We start from the raw sequence: 21,231 nt of genomic DNA on the forward strand, positions 1-21,231 counted from the left end.
CCAGTGAATCGCTCTCAGATTCTCCACACTACTGCTGACTGGCATCAGTCGACGTAGGGCCCTGCATGTGGCTTGGACAGTACATACAACAAGAACCGTGCCGGCAATCTTTCACATCATTAAACTTTGATTGCTTAGGGTACTGTAGAAATTTCTCCTTATGGCATCTGATGTACACGGCAGCATCCGACACCCGCGAAGCCGTCAAAGCCCGCGATACGTCAGATCCACACAATGGAGCTGAGCACTATGCACCTATGCCTCTACTTGGGAGCCGATCCCATCTTAGAACAAATTTCAGCACCAAAAAGTGGAATCGGCGCTTCAATTATCACGCTAGCTACGCCAAACGTTCGTTTCCGTCCGGCCCGCCGCCTCAGGCGCTGCCTTGGGGGAATACTAGACTGGAAATCGACCAGCTTGCAGCAAAAGCGACGTTCTTACTAGGAAGGACTCTTGTCTTCTAACTTAGAGAGCTCTATAAAGGTACACCTTCTGCTGACACTTGAATGTTATTCCATCCTCTATACACTGCTTCTTCCATTCACTAGCTTAGAGTATTGCTCATAAACTCTCCGAAACCGATACTTCCAATATAAGTTGTATTTTACGATGTAAGTGGGCATATTCTTTTGATCGGCACTTCGTGGACTAAGGCTTAGATTTCAGAAGCGGAACAGAAGTGCTCACACTTAGCATCACTATACCCTTTATCTGGTACCATGAATCATCAAAATCCGCACGACAGTCTTTCCATCAAGTACCTCAATCAAGGGCTGGTCGTTTCACCAACAAACACGATCCATTCAACCCCTCTCAATGTCAACTGTCCTTACCACTCTGCCATCCTCCAACTGGCCCCAACCCACCCCAAACCTGAAGGTTCAAAGCCTTTACAGCGACTCGAGTGTATGCCACCGGCGGGCTTTTCGCAGGACTTCCGCGTTGGTACATCCGCCTCTGGCGGCTGCACTTGCGGACACATGATACGGGCCGATATGGTGGATATCTCTCGCGAGCTCGAAGCTATTGTAGAACAATCAGCCAACAAAGCGACAGTGACAACCCCGAATCGGCGATAAGTGTGTGGGCCTTGCAGTAAGGCGTCCTGACCTAGCATTTCCTTCACTCCGAGAAAAGCAAGTGCAGATCGCTACATAGCTTCACCGCTTGCAGGTCGATTTCAATAATTTCTTCGTCTCTCCAATCATGTCCCTGTTAGGTACTCGGCACGGTGCATTTCAACGCTAAACCTGTATATTACTTCCTACTGTTACTTTTGTTACTAATTTGCAAACTTCTAATGACGATCGTTCGCCATTCGCTTCTCGAAACCAATACAATCCTTCCTGTCTGCTCCTCCGAGCCAGACCGTCTCCTTCGTTCCAGCATCGTGGTTCCTTTGCGCCCTCCCCGTCGTCTTACCCCTCTGCTGGGCTCTCGCTTCGGCGCGACTTGCGGCCTCCTCTAGTGATGGCTTGCAGATAAATCGTAGGCGAATAATGTACTCACCACGGTTGTAGAAGTGGAAATTCTCCCGTATCCGCGTCCCATACGGCCGGATCGTCGATGTGCCTACGTGGAACTGCACCTGGCTACTTCAAGCAAATGGCAGAGTACCAAGGGGGGCGAAGTTCGAACCCACCGCAGATCGTTTCTATGAACCCATGAGAGCCAGGTCCACGGGAATATCCATGCCTGTTCTGCGACCCACAACTGTTTCTTCCAGTATGCAGGCTTTAGCGTCGTCGAAGCGTCGTCGAAATATGCAGGGGTAAGCTATTGCGAGCGTCCTCTCAACCACCACCCTCCACGACCCAAAATGCGTTGTTTAATTACAACTGCATGTGGAGGCGTTGGTGGTCGTGACGGCTCCGGGTTTACATCCGCTATGCTACATATTAGATGCAAGGGACGACTCGATACTGTAACTAGACGCTACTTCGTCCTTCAACAGGGAAACCTGGGCCCAAGTGGGGAGCAGGCTTCAGCTCATCCTATTGCCTGACAGCTCGGTCTTGGAGTCTTCCGTGGTTGCAGGGATCAGGATCTGAATACCCACAATCTCCGGGCTGCGCCGTTGGTAGCGCGCCTCCTATCACGTCAACAATTCTCGAGTAATGATGCACGGAACATCTCTGTCACAGTAAAACAATGACGAAAACACATCGAGAAAACGAGGCCGCTGATTTTGCTAGGGTGAGCGAATGTGTCGTTTCAGACATGTATATAGTTCGCGGAGTGATAGGGCTGAATCGTTCTTCGCTGTCCCACCGCTAGCCAATGAGCTGACAAAGCTGCTGAACCAGCAACAACAACGCAGGTGGAGCGCTTCGCTACAAATAAGCCCGTCAAACAGATCCAGGGTAAGTTAGTCTGTCGTGCCGAGTAGATATCAAACACGACGCGCAAACCCGAGCCCAAAGGCCACTCATTTCCCGAATTTAGCGGTCTCTACGCGAAGTGCACTCCCAGGGAGACTACCACCAGGATCCCACCACCACGCCAACAGGGGGTCCGGGTAATCCACTCTTCTTGGTCTTGGGGAAATTCCACCCTCACCTGGCTGACCCGTTTCGCACCATCTTCAAGCTGCGCAATCTTAAATTCTCACGACACCACTTCGCTATGAGAGGAAGCTACAAGCATAGGGGTTATACGACATCCCAGGCAGAGGCAGTCGAGCCATAGTGCTAGCTATCACCTCCAAAGCGCTCCAAAAGAGCGATAAAGCATAGGGCACCTGAACCGACACGCTTTTGTGGGATTGACTGCTCGCCAAAGAAGCCACCACGATCTGGTAGCGGCGACCACCATGGCGCGGCAAGCGGGTGCATGGGATTTGGTTAATGGGCCGCGCCTTCGTGTCGATCTTGCTCCTCGGGTCCTACCCGCATGCCCTTGCCAAAGGCCCGATAACTGGTATTGAATATCTAACGACCGTCAATACTGCTAGGTCAGTCTTGGCTGGCCTTGGACCCCACCCCCATATCCCAGTGGTATCGAACCTCGCCTACATTAGGGCGGTGTGACTTTGTCAACTAAACTGACATCGGAACACAGAAGCGGGGGGGCGGGAGGCTGTAGATGGACGTAACGAGCCAGGACGACCTTCACCGCTTCCAGTACAGGCAGTGCGGATCTTGAGCAGCCGAAATGTCTCGCGGCTTCGCCCCTGACATGTGGTTCGGGATACTTGGCGGTACCCGGTAGTCTAGCCTGTGAAACGGCATTATAGTCACAAAAGAGACACATGGGGTTACGAGGGCTAGACACAATACAGCGTGGCGAACCTCGCGGTTACATCTCCTGACAGCTGGGACGGACACAAGCTTCCGCCGGGGATGCGGGCACACTCCCAGCTCCTTCCCTATCAGGAGGGGACCTGGCTGCCTTGCTCAGCCCGGTCCGTGAGGTTCCAACCGGATCGTGGCCGCAGTCTCACATACGCGTGATAGGTCTACCAAACCCTGTGCTGGGTCCTAAGCCGGTCAACAAGATGTGCGTGAAAGTGGGATCGGAGTCTGGACCATGGGGCCTGGGCATGGATGCACTGGATTCCATCCATGGTCATGTTGGTGCATCTGCATCTCCCAACGGAGCGTATGGCAGGCCGGGAACTCATCCCCTACCGATGTAGGCCGATCTTCCCCATCATCGGCCCTGAAACTTCGATGAGTCATGGTCGATTCGGCATACGGCTCGTGGATATGTTCCACATCCAAGCGGGCCGTTATAGGCCACACCACTTTCGATGGCTTACCAGTGTGGGCTGTGTACAGCTTGCAATTCACGCTCTACATGGTCGCTTAGCTGTCTGTGACGGTCCAAGCAAAAGGCCCGATCGTTTGCGAATGCTGCGCGATACCCCAGCTTCCCATCACAGTTGCTCTCGCGTTGATCTGTCGTCGCCATGGGATGAGCAGATGGACGCATGCTTCTTGTGCGACAGAAAGTCTAAGATTATAAGTAACGAATAGGTCCATGTACTCTGTAGTTGGTTCAGTCTCACACATTTCGGGCAAATTTTCCATCACTTGTTCCTTCATGGCCTCGAAATCCTCATCTACACCCGAACAGGGGGGGATTGTAATCACAGCATTAGCTGAGCACGTCAGCCATGGTGGCCACTTCCTATCCTGTCTGACACCTGACTACATGGGGGATAACGCCGAGGGTAGCGACTTGAAAATTGACCTCCAAGACCTCGAGGTCGTTTCGATGGGAGCGTGGATACCAACCGATACATTTAATGTGGATGAATACGACCTAGAAGGTGACTATCTCCTACGCCTTTTGACCTTGAGTGTAGATTGTTTACTTTTATCGTCCCCAGCTTACCCGTACGACTACACCGTGCGAGAGCTTAACAATACGCCACCTGCCTCTACCGAAGAAGCGCATAGTTTGGAAAGCACCATAGTTATCAGGTTATCCTTACTCATTCTTTGTATTTGCGAGAACGATGGAGCGCGTGCTCTGTTTGCCACTGAGTACACATGCGAAGCGGTCGTGGAAGCGCAGGAAAACGCGAGCAACGCGACGACAGAGGGGGCCGCGAACGTCGAAAACTGATTTCGATAATAACCAAGTGTGTTTTTGAGGTATAGGTGTAGGAAAAGGCGTTTATCGCTATCAGTGTGAGGAATGCAGACGGGGGCTGTATTTCATATGTAGGAACAATTTATTGCTATCAACGTTACATTGGACTTTTTCGCGTGCTGTGCTACAATTTAGCCTTGCATGACCCGGAAATTGCTTAATACCGCGTGCTTGGTCCCTCAGTTTGTGCTTGTACGAGGCTGAAAGGCAGGACTGCCCCCTTCACTCGACCGTGCCACATAGTTCTCGCGCTACCCCCAGGCAACAGCCCCTTAGCCTCCTCACACTGAGAGAATCTGCGCGCTCTTTTCTCTCTGTACTGTCTTAGGACCATTCTCAGCGCATGCTGAATTATGTTTGTGCAAATCTGGCACGCGTGTCGCTCCTACATTCCTCGCAAATCGAGTCCTTGGCCCAGGACTCAACTCAGCGAAGCCCTGACAGGCAAAGCTGTCTTCTCTCTCCCTACAGTCGATGTCATGAGACTTCATCTTTGCTATCCCTCAGACAACAGCTCGTCAAATGTCAGGAGCTGCTACGCACCCTCCGCTCCTTCGCAGAGCAATAGTTAGAGACTACTGCTCTGCAACACACCCATTCAGTTGCCACAAAAGGCTGACGTAGAACATCTGCTGGATCTCAACCATGAACTGCTCCTCGACCCAGAGCATTGCCTCGCCTCATCGCACAAGCGCACGCCGACGTTGAAGACTACACGATCGCTTCGAGCCCTACGACCGAGGCATCTTCGTATCGCATCTCGTCAAATAACAAGACACTACGTACATCTTCTAGCCGTGTCTTCGAACACACCAGGGATGTCACCATGCAAATATGCAAGAGGAGAAGAGGCCAGTGTTTGTAAGGGACCGTGTACACACTGGGCACTTGGTATAACACTCCAGTACCACGGTACTAGCTTCAAGGTGGAATGCTAACCAACGATTATAGCCCGACGAGTCGCTCACTGCGCAACAACGCCCTGAGAGTGCGCACCTCGAATGTCGACGAAGAACGGGCTACCTGAGCCCTCTTGACACCTCGCTCGGTCTCGTCGGCCTCTAAATGGAAAGCGTCGCGTTAACCGTGCCATGGTCGTTCTCTCATGTCTCAGTACGGCACATGAGACATCAACAAGCCAATAATCGACCATCGTCCCCATCGAACAGTTGTAGGGCGCGGAGAAAGCGACCAAATCGCGTGGCGAGTTGACGTCGTCGGTGTGTTTAGCACCAGTAACACAGTACGATGTGCGATCTTGAGTAAGAGAACAATAGACTATTCCCAAGACACCTTTTGCTAATCTTGTGGCTCTTCTAGGCCGGTGAAACGCGTAATAGGCCACCGGACACATATTGCGAGTCCTAGATGACGGTGCTGTAATGACCACAGCTCGATGTCGGAGTTGAAAGTCAAGCAATTCTACCTGGTCAACCCAAAGTTGCTGCTCGGTGGTCATAACTCGTCAATACCAGGAGAATAAAATGGTCACCGACTTCACGAAGCATGTAGCTGACGAGACTACTCCTCTCCTGGCCGTACGTCGTACAACAACTCCACGTAATCGCTACTCTTAGCTAGGGCCTTGGTCGTATCCTGGGAAAGGGGTACGGAATATCCTTCGTACGAACGTAGTGCCTACGGCTTCTGAAATCTATCACGTCAAGCTGTAATGCTGTAGCGAAGCTGCTCGAGCGACGTCGTCCCACCACCTTCGAGTACCTCCAGCGTGGAGTGTCCCCTAGTGACCTCGATATGCATAAAGGATGAGGACAGGGCAGTACTCAGTCGTTTTACCTGAGCTACTCATCGCGAAGGTTTCTTGCGAACAATAGACTTTTAGTCTAGCATACACCTCACCTTCCGTAGCAGGCCTTTGTATCAACAGATGCGACGTCCTGTTTCTAGAAACCAGTGATATACCCCGGATCTAGTTCGACGACTTCATGGAGTGAGTTCAGCTCGAGATAGTGTCCACTTATAAGAGGAGAAAGGAGGAATTCCAGTCTCGGGTTAGTCTTCGAAGCCTATTGGAATATTCTCGCCTCTTATGTGAATGTTGTTAGTATAGGGACACAAATCCTTGGTGGCATTGTTCTTGCCTACTTGCTTGGTGGCGAGGTTTTCTATCTGTCCTTCGGCTGATATATGTGCATGAAGTAATGGATGAATTGCGATAGGCATTATGAAACTGCTTGAAGTCGTTGTGAAAGCTGCGTACAAGAGAATAAAAAAAAGGCTCTAGATAAGGTTGTTGAGACGTCCTGCTTTAGTACTAATATACTTCTTTAACCCTCTTGTTGCGGTGTTACTTTTGATACAATTCAAACTTCTTGGTAGTGGGGTTGAGTCTAAAAGGCCGAAGAATAAAGCATAGCGCGATTTAGAGAATGTGTTGGATGGTATGGGCTATCATAATGAGGAGCAGTGACTTCAAGAAGAGGCTACTACCTTGACTCCAATCTAGGTTCCAACTCAGATGATCTACCAGAACCCAAACGACTACTTGAATGATGTTAGCATTGAAGTTATATCGACCAACTCTTGCGGCACGTGTAATTTCAACGCCCTGAAGCTTTCAACTCGTCAGCCCAACACGATTGAGACGTATATCCCGTTTTTATGGCGCCCTCTTGCGATGCTGTCCGACCTATTGAAGATCATGGTCGCCGTAGCTCGAATATTACACTACTAGTCAATTCAATTCTACGTCTCTGCTGATCTGTCATTCTTGAAGTCACACACCCCCATGAACCGCCTCGTTAGTTAATTTTAGTAAAATTTGGATTAAACTTTCTTCTCGCACGCGGATGTACCACAAGCCAAACATGCGGACGCCCATAAGCTGTACTCGCTCTCGTTGCTGGCCTGGCTTTCGACAGGCGAACGCAAGCTAGTGTCTCAGTCGCGGGAGTGGAAGTTGCTGTAGGTCACATCAGAGTAGATAGGATATAGTTCTTCGATTAGAAGATTTTAACCTGTGAAAGTGTACTTATTGCCACACCATGGAAAAACCGTTGAGTTGGTCATACGAAATTTCAATCATCGCCAACCTCCTTTACCCATCATTTCCCTTCCTCGCTTCATACGCTGCCACTATTCATTCTCTCCGTCCTGGCCCATACCCTTCATCACCGTGTCCGCCTGCTTCCCTACAAGTACCGCATATATCAGGGTGTCTCACATGGCGCTTTTGTTCGGCGCGAAATGGACATTGTGACACGGGAACATCGGCGTCGATACGGCGGCAGCGACGCTCTTGCCTCGTCCTTGGAACCTCGCAGTTGCAATCACGGTATTGCATCCATACGACTAGGCACATTGTAGGAATCGCCGTTATCGGGAGATTGTGGTTTTTTGTCGGTGGTACGAGGTTGCTTGGTGTGGAAGAGGAAATGTTTTATGCTTTGTATGAGGCTTTGCTGGTATGGAGCTTGTATATGTGTTTAAGAGGAGGAAGAGAGGAAGGATGTGGGACATTCTAAACGTGAAAGACATGGAGAGTTGGTTTATATTCACTTTTTGCCAACAGTCATCGTGACATGGGGAGCTGGAGTATATTCACCCTTTGCCAACAGTCATCGTGACATGGAAGCGGTTGACCACCACTAGTCATAGCGGGGAGTACACCTCGTACGTAGCATCAAGATCTTTTCTCTTCAGTATTGCCTCAATTCCTCCCTTCACGAAATTAGACTGAAATGGAATCGACTGTTGGCATACACCGACAGCTGTTATGTAGAGCATAGAGGCTATACAGCGCGTTCAAGTGAATCTCCTCACTTCCTCAGGTAGCGTGGTGATACGAACACAGTCACACATACCACTCACCAACATGACACTTCAATATTGCCCCACACTGAGTATTCCAGTTCCCACCGCTTTCACCCCATCTCCTCCCCAGATACTAGAGTCAGCGCCCCCATCTTCCAATTCCACTCGACAGCGCAGCTTTCAGTGTCCTGACCAGTACCCTTCATCGCGACTCAACCCGCTCAGCCTATGCAGCCCACACATCCCCGGTGCTCTTGTTTCGGCCCTGGTCCATGTGAAATGCGGGCACATCTGTAAAGGCGTTCCTGTCTGCCAGTGTCTGCAAGGGAAATCTCGCGTACTAGCGACGCAGCTGCATTGCGTGTATATGCGGATACGGATACGGCACATTTTGGAGGCTTGAAGCTTGACTTGTTGTAGTATAGGGACCTCCTGAGACTTAGTTTTGAAAAGGCAAATAGGTTTTTCTAGCGTCAAAGTTGGATTTTGCTATCTCCAAAGTATAATGAGTATGCATCCTTCACAGCTGACAGCTAACGCCTACTCACCGTAGCACTGATACAGCGAGTAGACATCGTCACCTAACCTTGCATGCGGCTATGACATTGCGATGTGTCAGGGGTAGCGTGGGAAAACACGATCCCTATACAACTAAGAGGTGCTATCCAACCTCAAGCGCTATGAGGCACTTGCAGCGGCTTGAATCGCTTCCAATTGCTTCTTCGCAGCCCACTGCTTCTCCACGGTGATCTTCTCCAATATTTTGTCCGCACCTTTCTCGATCAGAATCTTGGCTATTTCTCGGCCCATGGTTTCTGCCTCTTCTGCTGATCGAACCTTGCGTGCAGCCTCGTACTCGACTGATTCTGTGCCATCAACACTCACAACTAGAGCCCTTAGCACTAGCTCTTGATCGTCGATGTCAGGTTCTGATTCTTCGATGGCGTTGCCATGCTTGTCGTAGTCTCTTGCTGGCTGTGCGCCGATTGCTAGGCCCTTGCCACCTCGCCACGATGTCTCGACACCGATGGGTACACTGCAGCCACCCTCGAGTGTGCGTAGCAGCGCTCGCTCGGCTGAGCATGCTCTTGTTGTTCGCTCGCACCGGACCTTTTCAAGAATCTCCTTCATGACTGGGTCATTCTTCCTAATCTCAATTGCAAGGGCGCCCTGGCCGACTGCGTGCAGCATGCCACCATTTGTGCTGCTCAAATACTGACTGATTCTGCTTTCGAGACCCATCCTCTTCAGACCAGCAGCCGCCAGTATAATTGCGGAGTATTGTGAGTCTTCAGCATCGAGCTTTGCTAGCCTTGTGCCAACATTGCCCCTCAGGTCGGCAAATTTCAGGTGGGGGAAAAACTTCCGCAAGGTAGCGGCGCGACGAACCGACGAGGTACCTATCGTAGCACCTTGCGGTAGTGACGCTAGTGTCGTGTCTTTTGGGAGACGGGGCGAAATAAGCAGGGCGTCGCGGGGGTCTTCGCGTTCGAGGATGGCGCCGAGTTCGAGATGTTCTGGGAGTTGGGTGGGCATGTCTATACCATTGATTAACCGCTGCTGATGAGGATTGCCAAATAATAGGCATATGAGGGACAAGTACCTTTCAGACAGTGTACAATAATGTCCAAGTCTCCGGCCTCGAGCATGCTCTCCAATTCACCCGTCCACAAGCTCTTCGCATTCTCGCCCTGGCTCAATTGCTGCAATGGCGTGATCTTGTCCCTATCCCCCTGCACTACGACGGGACATATGTTGTACGTTCGGTCTGGGTATGCATCCTTCAAAGCTTTCTCGACTGCCCGAGCTTGGATCTGAGCGAGTACCGAGTTGCGAGTGCCGATGTTGACAGGAGGAAATTGCGTGCTCGTCGAGGTATTTGCGGCTTGAGGCGAAGGACCAGGCGGCGCTTGAAGGTCGGTTGCCGTTGCTGAAGCCATGTTATGTATAGTGTACACTAGTTTGGTGCAAGTTCTGGAGGGCTTTGGTGGGTTGTTCGCGGGGCATGGCGTCACGCCGAGGAACTTCACTAGCGTCAGGTACGAACACGTGCCACCAACTTCATCTCTCCCGAATGCCATTTTCCACAGTTTCTCTCAATACCTTCGCTCCTTCACCAGCAGATTATAGAACAGCAGGATCCGCTCTAGCGTTGAATCTACTTTCAAACAAAGAACCTTGGAAATCCCCGTGTTCTAATCGCAAGGCCCTGTCTCGCTCGCGTTGTTGACATCTTCAACTCGTCAGGGAATCACGTCGGCATGACATCCTTTTCTAGTCGCTACTCGATACGCCGACAGATCTTGATCCTATATTTTATGTTGCTTGAGCAACTATTATGAGACGGGGAAAGTCATCGTGTGAGCGTTCCGGTTTGTGACAGACGGTTGATCCTGTACGCATGTTCGATATGCCGTGATTGAAACACTGCTGATAGTCGTACCATCCAAACTGCAGCAAGCTTCTTGGTGGATGAAGTCCAACTGAGACCAGATGCCAGACTTCAACTCTAATGCAAACGGACATGGCGGACATTCGGTGTCATCGAAGACCGACTCGGATGAACTTTCCGCCAACGACTACGCAACCAACCCGCATCCCGCTCGTCTGGAGGCCTAACGCCAGGCCAGCTAGTTTCGCCATCCACGCTATGTTTGTGTAAGGTGGCTTGATGATCGCCGCGGGGATATCGAGTGGTCATGCTTGGCAACGAACGTGACGACACGATAGTAGTCTGACCACTCACAAGACGACGAGTAGAGACAGACCCCATTTCACGCGCATTACCATACCGCGCAATCCGGAGTACATGCTCTCACAAGGCAGCCGTCAACGACGTGGCAATGACGCGCTCTGATACATGGTAGTATCGAAGGCGTCAGCAAACTATCTACGAGTCACAGACGCGTACATAAATTCACCTCTCTCAGCCTACTGACAAAAGTCTATAACTAAACTCAACATGCCTGTTGCTCTCAAACTACGAACCATCACACGCCCCCTCATCCAACAGACGCGAATCTTCCAGTCGACTACTACATCCATCAGAATGGCCTCATCCAACGAGTACGGACAGGGCAAGTCCCATGCCACGGGGGAGTCTGCGGTCCCCAACAAGGTCCAGGACGCTGCGCCCAAGGGCCTCGAAGAGGCTCTGCCCGAAGGTGTAAGTGATGTCTATCTACCCATGTTGTGAGCTATGTGTACGACGAGCCGTGTACTGATAAGCCTGTCTTAGGTCCATCCCACTGGTAGCAACCCCAACAACCAGTCCACCAACAAGTCTCACGCAAAGGATGGCGGCGACGCATCGATTGTCCCCAAGAAGATCCAGGAGAAGCTGCCCGAGTCGGTCGAAAGGGCTGTACCCAACGCTATCCACGACACTGGTGACAAATAAATTAGTCGTCATAGAAGCATTGTCTGAACACGTGGTTTGGTAGCTTCTATTACTGTGTAATAAATATAAATATAGATATTCTCATTTTGCGCCTGTGCGATTTCATACGAGATGTGAAGTTGACGAAGTAACATGAAGTTTAGTAGAATGTGAATATCACTAGGATAGCCTAGCGATATAGTCTCTTGTCTACATGCGAGATATACGTACACGCTCGACCGCACAACCCTGATCAAAGCTTGGCCCTCACCCATTCATGCACCACCTGCTGGCTGCCCGTGCCCGAATCACCTTTGTACCCTAAGATTCTCTCCACAATCATCTCTTCGTGACATGCTTTTGGTGTGACTATCGTGTGCACTCTTCCTCCCTTGCCACCGAAGCCTTTTGTAAACTTGCTGGCGAATGCCTCGATGCCATCTTTTAAGACTTCATTGTCGCCAGCCCATATCAACACCTCTTCGACAACATCAGCAACAGGCTCCCACCACTCTGGTGCGGCGAGGATGGGTTCGTTGTAAAAGTCACCGGCGAAAGGAGAGTCGGAGCCGAGGAAGGCAGTAGACCAACGGTTCAGCGTTCGTGAATCGAACATGTCGCGCTGGGCATTTGTAACGAATGCGGGTGTGTTTGTGTTGGTCAACGCAGCCCATGGCGAGATGAGCAGAGCAGCGTGAAGCTTGGAGGGAAGTGAGAGAGGTGGTATATCTGGGTGTGGATGGGCGAGATGCGATAGCAGGCCGAGAATCAGGTTGGCGCCGGCAGAGTCTCCTCCAAGGATGATGTCTGACGGGCTGCGTCCCTCTGTCTCGACAAGGTAGCGGAGGAGCTCGACCGCCTGCCTAAGTTGGGTGGGATACTTGTGCTCGGGAGCAAGGTCGTATGCGAGGAGGAGGGCAGACACGTCGGGGCCGAGCGACTTTTGCAGGTCGTCCAGCCAGAGCATATGTCCTGGTCCGCAGGGCATTACGTATCCGCCGCCTGTTTACTATAGTCAGCTCCAGCGCTAGCAACATGACAGTCTGACATGACAGTTTGACATACCGTGGAGGTAGATCAGCGTCTTCTTAGCACTCCTGCTGCCAAACAGGTAGGCCTGGGTGCCACTTGGCAAGGTGATGCTCTCTGGCGCGAACTGGTTGTCTTGGGCATACTTGAGGTAGATTGGCGTCGTGGTGCCGTTCATGTAGCGGTCGGCTGCGAGGTCGAGGTTGCCCAGCTGGGTGCGGAGCATGGCAAACATGACATCCTTGAAGTAGGTGTTGGAGCCATTGGCGCCCTTGAACGGAGAAGAGAGTGAGCGCTGCAACGCGGAAAAGACTACAACATGTCAGCATGCCCCGATGATGCGCCTGGGGTAGTGTGGAGAAGAAGGTGGATGCAGGAACGATGTGGGGTACATACTCGCTTTCAGCGTGGCCGAGGTGATGCGTAGCTTGCTTACATTCTGGTCTGCCATGGTGTTGGCGGACGAGCATGGAGAAGAGGTGGAAGGCTCATTGTGAGCATGATTCTAGTCTAATCAGCCTATCCCATAGCTTGGTAGTGGTGTCGACTCGAGCAAAGCATGCTCAGCGCGGGCAGCGTTATCCGAGGGGAGCGGTCCGAGGTAGCCCCCGGCGTCCCCCCGCAATCGCCCACTCCACCCACTCCACCCACTCGCCAAGGCGGCCGCCGTCCTGCAGCGTCGCAGTTCATCTGCAGTGTCCAGCTTCATGACTCGGGCAGTGATTTCTCTCCAGCTGCCCTGAGTCGCAGCAACAACAGCCAACCCCACAGCGACAGCCAGCCAGCCAGCATGGCGTCCCCGGGCGAGCCAGACACCCCCTCAGAGGCCCCCAGGGACGACGGCCAGTCTGATGGCCATGTCCCCAAGAGGCGTCGCACCGCTCCCAATTCGCGCGGCGTCGCCAACCTCACCCCCGAGCAGCTGGCCAGGAAGCGCGCAAACGACCGCGAGGCCCAGCGCGCCATCCGCGAGCGCACCAAGAACCAGATCGACCGCCTCAATGAGCGCATACGCGACCTCGAGAGCCAGCAGCCCTACCATGACCTGCAACTCGTGCTCCGCGACAAGGACGCCGTCGTGGCCGAGAACGCCGACATCAAAAAGCGGCTGGAGAGCGTCCTGAGCATCATCCAGCCCATCGTCAGGGCCTCGGGCGGCCTCAATGGTATGTTCTATAGTCATCCAGAGCATGGAACCACACGTCTCACACACGATACAGAACTGGCAGCCGCTGCTGAGCGCTCGCCTCTTCCAGTCTCCTCACACCATCTCCATCTCCAACACCGCGACGCGCCTGTGCAACCGTCCGACCCACGACAGTTCCGTACCACCACCCTCCACGACCTCGCAGCAGCATCGCCCTCCAACGGCATACAATCACCAAGCGGCACAGAAGGCGGCCGACAATGGCTGTATCCCGACAATGCCCCAACGAGCCACCTGCGTCGCTATTCCAACGACAGCCCCCAGTTCGAGAATGCAAGAACCCCGCATATCCAGACGGAAATGCCCTTCGATGAGCGCCTAGGCGTCGACTTCCTTCTCGACAACAACAACCAGCGGAGACCCGTCGACCCCAACCTGCCTCCCCCCGTTCAGCCGCCGCCTAGCAACGTCAGTAGCAGCCAGTACGCACAGTATGCCCCAGCCCTCGTCGCCCACCTCACCCTCCCACGCAACGTTGCCGCCACCTGCCCACTAGACGTCATCTTGCTGGACTTTCTGCAAGATCGCCAAACACGCGCTGCCGAAGGTGTACCCCTCAAGACGCTCGTTGGCCCTCTGTACCCCAACTTCACCTCGCTGGCCTACCCGGAACGCAATGTCGAGTCCCACCCGCTCTCAAAGCTCTTCACTGACATTCTGCGCACCTTTCCCGACATCTGTGGCATGCCCGAGCAGGTTGCCATCATCTTCATCATGTTCCTGGTCATGCGCTGGCAAATCGAACCTACTCAGGAGAACTACGAACGAATGCCACACTGGATCACACCACGGCCCGCGCAGCTGTTTTCAGCTCATCCGGCCTGGTGCGATCATGTTCCTTGGTAAATCACGCTACCTCTTCCCTCTTGATTCTCCTACTAATCAACTCTTAGGCCATTACTTCGCGACAAGATCGCAGCCAAGCCATTCGTGTCTTTCGAAAATTTCTTCATCCCATTCACCACAACCATCTCATTAAACTGGCCCTACGAGCCACGCGATTGCCTCCTCCCGGCCTCCAAAATTCGCTCCTCCACCCTATCTTCAACCTCATCTGTTCACCCTTCGTCACCTTTCTCAACACACGTAAATGCTGGCTCTCCGCATGGACCGCCGACACCCCAGCCAACCGCTAGCACACCTGGTGCAGTCGGATCGATTGGCACCCTGCCCAACGAAGATGACCAATGGTTCATTAACCCAGCCTTTGAAAGTCACCTGCGGGATTTGAACAACTGGTCTCTTGGACCGAGCTTCAGAGGCACATTTCCGGAATTTTCCGACTGCATAAAAATAAAGGGAGTGAGATGACATCTTTGTAGAATGAACCCGGCGATCGGCGCTCGGGTGAAGTGCGTGGAATGGAGTCTATCTGGTATTGCGAATATATTTCTGTGCTTTCGACGGGCTAATCTGGGGGCTTCATTGGGCTACATGTCTATCTATACAAGAGAGTATCTGGTATCATTTTTTCTCAGCATCAGGCCTAGGTCGGTTATCACTGCCTGACCGGTTCTTTTGGGACCACACAGGCGCTTAGCATCTATATAGGTCACCCTAGAGCATCATCTAACTACAAGGCCATTGTCATTTATTCTTCTTCTTTTCTTCTTGGCTGACTACATTTTCAGTTCGATATAAATTACTCAAGCCTCTTTCTCCCGTCTCTTCCAGGCCTCGAGGATGAAGGTCGCGACCGTCACGATCGCTGCAAATGCAGCAATCAGCAACATCACCAATTTCATCCTACTTCTTCTCTTCAGCCAAGCCCATAACGCGTTCGTTGGTCTCCCTGTCTCAAGCACCCTGGCCAGAACACGCATTCGCGCACCCCAATGCTCAAATTGGACACTGTAATGCACATTATCAACTTCCAGGCATGTCCGGTCAAACCCTTCTCTCTCGACTATAGCACGGCTCAGTTGATCATGCCATGGGAACAAAACCGATTGAAGCGAATAAAGTGTCTCGAATGCAAGCTGGCGGGGAAAGATTGCTCTAATGAAATGTTAGAAACTTTCTCAATTTTATTCTGGCAGTAACTAACGCATCAACAGGATTCTCATGCTGTTTCGGCCAGAGGCACTCTTTCAGGAACCCGGCATAATGATAAACGTGCACGATCCTGGCTCGTGGGTTATACAGCAAGTGCTCTCGAATATTATTGGTTTGCACAAGTACCATTCCATGGCTCTCTAAATTCTGCGCCGTCAAGTCGGGAAGCAGCACCACAATCTCGTCATAAGTCAATGGGGCACCTAACCGAACTGCTGATTCCGCGAAGCCGATAGCCGAGTCGTCCCCTTTCCAAACAATGGAGGGCGAGAGTGGACTTATGTCGAGCCTTTGGTGGCCTCCCGTGGAACACTCGACCATGGTGAGTAACCGTATTGCGACATCGAAGGCTCGGTTCTGTTCGGCCAGGGAAGGCCGCTCATCGTAGGCAGCGAAGTGTTCCTGCATGAGTGTGCGTCGAGCAGAACTCGGGCGGCTCTTGATGAGGCGAATGATTGTCAACAATTCATTGTGGTCGCGAAGCGCTTGTCGAACCTCGAAAGTATCCGCCGGACGACTTCCGCACGCGACGTCCTTATAAAACTGCAAGTACTGTTGGACCCCAGCTTTCCTGCTCCATGGACAGGCACTGATGGGACAGTGCCCTGCTTTACGGCAGCTTGTACAATCCGGCCAATCCCACAGGTATTGGCATACCTTGTCCTGTTCGCTGAGAGTTGGACTGTCGAGCGACAAAGGCCCTAACACCAGGCCTTCTTCAAATGTCGCCATAAGTTGCAGAGCAGTAGCCGCTCGATAACTTGAGAATAATTCCTCGAATATAGCTCAATAAATTCCGGACACTCAATCAAATCACGTGAATCTGCCTCGCCACGTCGAGACTACGTACAGTAAAGGTCGGGGCGTTCACCAGCGAATGAACTTCGCCCTCAGCCTTGTCGAACTCACGGAGCAGCTTGCCATTGGAGCCAACACACCTGCTCAGGTATATGCGCATGAAGAAGGCGCTAAAACTCTCACCGGAAATCTGCCTCTCACGCTCGTGACTTCCCGCACAAAACTAGAAGGCACATCTTGAAGTTCACCATCGCGACAAGACGGGCACTCATCGACCAACGGTACCAGCAGCATCAGCTGCTATTTATGCCACATCTCGAGCATGTTGGTGCGCTGTTGAATAAGACATGGAAGGTAATCTCTCGCAATTCCGGCTTTCTCGCCATACTTCTATTGCTCAGGCTAAGTTTCTCTCAGCAGTCACTCAGCATGCGGAAGGCTCCAAGCAAGTCCACGAGAGCGTCACGGTGAAGCAAACAGATACGATATCTCTTACGGATTCGGCCTATCAATCAATGTCGACAGATATCGCGTCGGTTGCGACGGCTTCGGGCTCCACATACGGCAGCAATCAAACGAGGATTTTGATTCGGCCAATACCTGGCTCAGACCTACTCATGTTCCGGAAAGCAGGAGACAAAATCATCACCGAGGAATACCGTAACATTCAGCGAGCACTCGAAAAGAGATTGAAAGATGTTTTGACGACGGCGCGGCAGAACATGAGCAATCTAAGTACCCATCTTGAAATGGTGGGGCGCAACTACTCAGAAGCCACACCCAAGCTTGTCGTACTTTGTGCACCAGCAGCAGAAGATGCTGTTCGCTCTTTCTTCCAACTCGTCTACGTTCAAACACTTCTCAGTCTTGGAGACCCCGACAACGCTCCACTGAAACACATCATTGTGCCACAGGCGCCAAACTTCGCCTCTGCAATAGAAAACATCCGCGTTTTTGCTCAGAATACACATAACACCGATCGCAGTACGTATTGTGGTGCTCCGATCACTTTTGCATCTCATGATCGAAAGCGAAAGCGTAGCATGCCAAGCCTAGCAACATTCGGCGGTATCGTGAAAGCTACCTTCGGAAATGGAGAAACACAACTTCTTGGAACTTCAGCTGGTCATGCCGTTGGGCGTGTTCGAACCGAACACTTGTCGGTCGATACGGACGGGAAAGCTGGTGACCAATCAAGTCAGCAGACGTTTGATTTGTTGGACTGGATACCAGCCGAATGCGCGATAGGCGGTATACTCCTTCCTGAATCGTTCCGTGGAGTATCAGCTGGACGTACTGCGCCATCCTACGACTGGACGCTTTTCAGCGTGAACGCTGCACGCCCTAACCAAGTAATAAAACGTGGGTCTTGCGTTGAGAACGATGCTGCGAATGATGTGGAAGTGCACTCGATACTGAAGGCCGAAAGACCTCTATTCCAAGACGAGGTCTCTGACCCAGTCCTACTCTTAGGTGCTGTCGGAGGCGTCCGCCGCGGAGAGCTTTCAAGCGTGCCAAGCAGAATTTGGCTTACTGAAAGCGAAGGCTTTGTTGATGCATACCTCCTGCAGCTAGAAGACGGCACTGGTAAGGACAAATCACCCTTTCCAGTTCATACACTAATGGTCCATGTCAGTATGCGAAGGCGACTCGGGTGCATGGATTGTACATTCTGCAGCGCCCGAAATGTACGGACATGTCGTTGCCACTAATGTGTTCGGCGACGCCTATGTGATGCCTGCTCTGGACACATTTGAAAACATGAGAGAGTGCTTAGGGGCAATCTCGGTTACCCTTCCAGATGCCCACGATCTTGAAGGTGTGACAATTCCAACGGAGATTGCGACTAGCTACAAGAATTCAAACTCACGCCCAGGCACTCCTCTGTCGGTCAAATTAAGCCCAGATGGACAGTCATCAACAATAGCGTCGGAATCCTCGAATTTCGAATCTCCATCTATGCCAGATAGTGCCAAGTTTTTGCGCAATCGTCCGAAACGGTGGAACCCGATTTTCAAGGAACAAAGGCACTCACATGAGCAGAACTATCTACAGACGCTGGCCGAAGTTGGAGTCGATATCCATGATGTCCCAAAAGCATTCCTCACTGGTTCTTTGATGCAGGGGACAGAGAGGATGCAAGATTTCGCGCTTCAGACGGTGAAGGACTTTTGCCGGCATGGCTTACCTCAAGCTTGCAAACATGTTACTAACTCAACGTCTTTATCGAAAAGGGCATGGATGGTTGAAGTGAGAGAAAGAACTTGCTTAGAACCAATAACTCGAGAACAGCATCTCTATTCAAATGCGCGCGAGCTATTCCGGTACGTCTCTGACAAGATAATGCTCCATTTTTACAATGCTGATCGAGTCTAACAGTTGCAAGGCATTCACCACTGACAAGGCAGTACACTCTGAACGACGACTCATGTAGGCAACTGTTATGTTACGAGCCCGGGACACCTCACACTAACGGCAGCTGTAGTTATGTCGCGGACCCCGATGCAGACGATATCCTGGCTTGCATGGAGAGCGCATCATACCACCAGGTTGAAGCAGTGCAAGCTATCGTTATGAATTATTTGCGATCTAACACCTCTCTCAGAGTATCTATTCCCGTGAGTTTGTGATCATTCGGACTCTACCCACATTATGCTTACAGTTTCAAAGCTTCAAGGATTTCAGACTTTTCAGTTAGAGTTCTCCTTGCCGTACTTGGTGCTCAGAGCTGTCCCAACATCGGAGAAACACGGAAGGGGCGCGAGAAACAAGCAACAGTGTTGGACGGATCTATCCTTCCTCAACATTTCGTCCAGCGCAGATACGAATTCACATCACACCATACATGAGAGCCAGGTGTCAATTGTCCTGTTCGGTATTGATCACAATCAATGGACTGGTTACGCGTTTGCACGGCGATGCTGCACAGACACAAACGAAAATGCAGAACACGAAGATGGAAGCTACAGCGACGAACTCAGCAAAGAAGACGGGCATCTTCTAGAGGATGAACTTGAGAATAACCCTTTTTCCCTTCATGACGGGGTACCATCTGAAAGACATGACTTTGTCTGGGACCCTAGAGCGTACTGGCTATGCATCGTCGCTAGAAGACTCCGTATTGTGCACCAAGAATGGGAATATCTAGTACACCGCGTTGATCATGCAGCGAAGGCTTTGGTAAGTATAATTAGACGGTGGCTCGTTCTCCAATATCGTCGACTAATGGTCAACAGCACAAAAGTCCCGTCTCTGCAGCAAACGCAAATCCGACAACAAGTGAACTCAACCGAAGTTTAAAACTCATGCTGCTTGTCCAAACACTGCAGGAACGTATATTGACTGTCATTCGCGCTTGGGAAGAATTCTCCAGCCCTAGTGGAGATATTGCTTACTTCGAGGACCTCGATGAGTGTTACATTCATGCGACGCTAAATAGCATCCATGAAACCTTCGAAAATCTCAAGCAGCTTGAACGAAAGCTTGATTCCATGGGCAAATACTGCGAGAGGAAACTGGTAAGATGCTATAAATCGATTGATCACGTTGACACACCTGGCTTACGCAGTATAGCTTCAAATTCGCATGGAGGTAGAATCCAGCCGCCCGAATTATGAAACCAATGAAATAGCTCGACGCATTCATTCACTGTGCCTTCTGACCAACGCCCTAGCCTTCGAGTCACAAAAGCTCCACAGGCGTGGCACTCAGGCTGCAGAAACAACATCCAAAATTTCTCGTTGGAATGTCTCATTAATTTGGGTAGGTTTCACCACCCCTGTTCGGCACAAAGGAAGCTCTAATGTGCAAACAGATAATTACTCCCATCATCATAACCCTGCTGTACTTTGGCTCAGACCGAAACATATTCTCTTTCGATCGTAACACCAAGACATTCTTCATCTCTATGGGCGTACTTATGGTTGCTCTTCCTCTGATTACATGGCTTCTGAATATCGTTTTAACCAAGAGTCGTGCGATCATATTCAAAACGGTCTGGGTGCGCTCGTCTTCGGCTGTTCGGAGGCAAGCGGCGAGCGAAAAGCTTTTCTTAGCATGACCTTAGGGCACCGCATACTATTGTATGAAGCAAAGGACTGTAGTACTCTGCTCTTGTAAAGTAGACAAGCTCATCTGTCGTTACATATCGAGAAGGCAGCATATCCCAGATTCGCTTGATTGAAGCAATAGTACCAATTACACATGTCCAAGAATAAATTCAGAGATCTTCATAGCCTTGGTGAAAGCTTCTAGCAACTTCTGCTCGCCAGTCAATGATTGTCAATGGCTTGGCACGCAAACACTCATTGACGAGTCAGTTCCTACAAAGTCAAGCTCTCCTGCCAATACATCCTAGCGAGGCACTTTCCTCCAGCAAACCAGCACA

The 21,231-nt window shown here is 51.3% G+C and overlaps 9 protein-coding genes across 9 annotated transcripts; 6 read left to right on the plus strand and 3 right to left on the minus strand.

The window, feature by feature from the left end:
- The first annotated feature begins 529 nt into the window (after window positions 1-529).
- On the plus strand, window positions 530-1,379 carry K460DRAFT_329789 (uncharacterized protein). Its single transcript, XM_040930755.1, has 2 exons — window positions 530-614; window positions 663-1,379. Exon 2 carries the CDS (start codon window positions 723-725, stop codon window positions 1,080-1,082), a length of 360 nt encoding a protein of 119 aa, XP_040789512.1. The 5' UTR covers window positions 530-614; window positions 663-722; the 3' UTR covers window positions 1,083-1,379.
- Window positions 1,380-3,995: 2,616 nt separating this feature from the next.
- Window positions 3,996-4,681, plus strand: K460DRAFT_363071 (uncharacterized protein). Its single transcript, XM_040932752.1, has 2 exons — window positions 3,996-4,276; window positions 4,337-4,681. The coding sequence occupies exons 1-2, from the start codon at window positions 4,048-4,050 to the stop codon at window positions 4,573-4,575; spliced, it is 468 nt and encodes a 155-aa protein (XP_040789513.1). The 5' UTR covers window positions 3,996-4,047; the 3' UTR covers window positions 4,576-4,681.
- A 4,373-nt stretch (window positions 4,682-9,054) lies between these two features.
- K460DRAFT_275762 (porphobilinogen deaminase) lies at window positions 9,055-10,316 on the minus strand (the record flags this gene model as incomplete). Its single annotated transcript, XM_040928066.1, has 2 exons — window positions 9,055-9,914; window positions 9,980-10,316. 2 exons carry the CDS (start codon window positions 10,314-10,316, stop codon window positions 9,055-9,057), a joined length of 1,197 nt encoding a protein of 398 aa, XP_040789514.1.
- Window positions 10,317-11,338: 1,022 nt separating this feature from the next.
- K460DRAFT_276176 (uncharacterized protein) lies at window positions 11,339-11,776 on the plus strand (the record flags this gene model as incomplete). Its single annotated transcript, XM_040928093.1, has 2 exons — window positions 11,339-11,542; window positions 11,615-11,776. The coding sequence occupies 2 exons, from the start codon at window positions 11,339-11,341 to the stop codon at window positions 11,774-11,776; spliced, it is 366 nt and encodes a 121-aa protein (XP_040789515.1).
- Window positions 11,777-11,864: 88 nt separating this feature from the next.
- Window positions 11,865-13,335, minus strand: K460DRAFT_413769 (alpha/beta hydrolase fold domain-containing protein). The gene is made up of 3 exons (XM_040937626.1): window positions 13,181-13,335; window positions 12,821-13,096; window positions 11,865-12,757 (listed from the first exon to the last, which is right to left on the minus strand). The coding sequence occupies exons 1-3, from the start codon at window positions 13,233-13,235 to the stop codon at window positions 12,009-12,011; spliced, it is 1,080 nt and encodes a 359-aa protein (XP_040789516.1). The 5' UTR covers window positions 13,236-13,335; the 3' UTR covers window positions 11,865-12,008.
- A 239-nt stretch (window positions 13,336-13,574) lies between these two features.
- On the plus strand, window positions 13,575-15,302 carry K460DRAFT_352146 (uncharacterized protein; the record flags this gene model as incomplete). The annotated part of the gene is made up of 3 exons (XM_040931623.1): window positions 13,575-13,950; window positions 14,005-14,833; window positions 14,885-15,302. The coding sequence occupies 3 exons, from the start codon at window positions 13,575-13,577 to the stop codon at window positions 15,300-15,302; spliced, it is 1,623 nt and encodes a 540-aa protein (XP_040789517.1).
- A 295-nt stretch (window positions 15,303-15,597) lies between these two features.
- Window positions 15,598-17,198, minus strand: K460DRAFT_50835 (uncharacterized protein). The gene is made up of 2 exons (XM_040938472.1): window positions 16,039-17,198; window positions 15,598-15,989 (listed from the first exon to the last, which is right to left on the minus strand). The coding sequence occupies exons 1-2, from the start codon at window positions 16,776-16,778 to the stop codon at window positions 15,638-15,640; spliced, it is 1,092 nt and encodes a 363-aa protein (XP_040789518.1). The 5' UTR covers window positions 16,779-17,198; the 3' UTR covers window positions 15,598-15,637.
- On the plus strand, window positions 17,122-19,581 carry K460DRAFT_50841 (uncharacterized protein). The gene is made up of 6 exons (XM_040938473.1): window positions 17,122-17,198; window positions 17,265-18,431; window positions 18,481-19,168; window positions 19,231-19,274; window positions 19,330-19,462; window positions 19,515-19,581. Exons 1-5 carry the CDS (start codon window positions 17,192-17,194, stop codon window positions 19,419-19,421), a joined length of 1,998 nt encoding a protein of 665 aa, XP_040789519.1. The 5' UTR covers window positions 17,122-17,191; the 3' UTR covers window positions 19,422-19,462; window positions 19,515-19,581.
- K460DRAFT_50845 (uncharacterized protein) lies at window positions 19,328-21,218 on the plus strand. The gene is made up of 4 exons (XM_040938474.1): window positions 19,328-20,024; window positions 20,081-20,362; window positions 20,418-20,606; window positions 20,659-21,218. The coding sequence occupies exons 1-4, from the start codon at window positions 19,497-19,499 to the stop codon at window positions 20,902-20,904; spliced, it is 1,245 nt and encodes a 414-aa protein (XP_040789520.1). The 5' UTR covers window positions 19,328-19,496; the 3' UTR covers window positions 20,905-21,218.
- Window positions 21,219-21,231: the final 13 nt, after the last annotated feature.

Source organism: Cucurbitaria berberidis, assembly GCF_010015615.1.
Source record: "Cucurbitaria berberidis CBS 394.84 unplaced genomic scaffold K460scaffold_2, whole genome shotgun sequence".
In the NCBI taxonomy this organism is placed as follows: Eukaryota; Fungi; Ascomycota; class Dothideomycetes; order Pleosporales; family Cucurbitariaceae; genus Cucurbitaria; species Cucurbitaria berberidis.

What these genes read in the sequence shown, in the direction of transcription:
- K460DRAFT_329789 (XM_040930755.1), top strand. Translation starts at nt 723, where the DNA reads ATGAATCATCAAAATCCGCACGACAGTCTTTCCATCAAGTACCTCAAT.
- K460DRAFT_363071 (XM_040932752.1), top strand. Translation starts at nt 4,048, where the DNA reads ATGGCCTCGAAATCCTCATCTACACCCGAACAGGGGGGGATTGTAATC. An exon ending in GGATGAATACGACCTAGAAG is followed by an intron (nt 4,277 to 4,336) that starts GTGACTATCTCC and finishes TATCGTCCCCAG; the next exon opens with CTTACCCGTACGACTACACC.
- K460DRAFT_413769 (XM_040937626.1), bottom strand. Translation starts at nt 13,235, where the DNA reads ATGGCAGACCAGAATGTAAGCAAGCTACGCATCACCTCGGCCACGCTG. An exon ending in CTCGGCCACGCTGAAAGCGA is followed by an intron (nt 13,097 to 13,180) that starts GTATGTACCCCA and finishes GACATGTTGTAG; the next exon opens with TCTTTTCCGCGTTGCAGCGC. An exon ending in GACGCTGATCTACCTCCACG is followed by an intron (nt 12,758 to 12,820) that starts GTATGTCAAACT and finishes TATAGTAAACAG; the next exon opens with GCGGCGGATACGTAATGCCC.
- K460DRAFT_50835 (XM_040938472.1), bottom strand. Translation starts at nt 16,778, where the DNA reads ATGGCGACATTTGAAGAAGGCCTGGTGTTAGGGCCTTTGTCGCTCGAC. An exon ending in CATGAGAATCCTGTTGATGC is followed by an intron (nt 15,990 to 16,038) that starts GTTAGTTACTGC and finishes ACATTTCATTAG; the next exon opens with AGCAATCTTTCCCCGCCAGC.
- K460DRAFT_50841 (XM_040938473.1), top strand. An exon ending in GCAGCTAGAAGACGGCACTG is followed by an intron (nt 18,432 to 18,480) that starts GTAAGGACAAAT and finishes GGTCCATGTCAG; the next exon opens with TATGCGAAGGCGACTCGGGT. An exon ending in AATGCGCGCGAGCTATTCCG is followed by an intron (nt 19,169 to 19,230) that starts GTACGTCTCTGA and finishes AACAGTTGCAAG; the next exon opens with GCATTCACCACTGACAAGGC.
- K460DRAFT_50845 (XM_040938474.1), top strand. Translation starts at nt 19,497, where the DNA reads ATGCTTACAGTTTCAAAGCTTCAAGGATTTCAGACTTTTCAGTTAGAG. An exon ending in AATACTGCGAGAGGAAACTG is followed by an intron (nt 20,363 to 20,417) that starts GTAAGATGCTAT and finishes TACGCAGTATAG; the next exon opens with CTTCAAATTCGCATGGAGGT. An exon ending in GGAATGTCTCATTAATTTGG is followed by an intron (nt 20,607 to 20,658) that starts GTAGGTTTCACC and finishes ATGTGCAAACAG; the next exon opens with ATAATTACTCCCATCATCAT.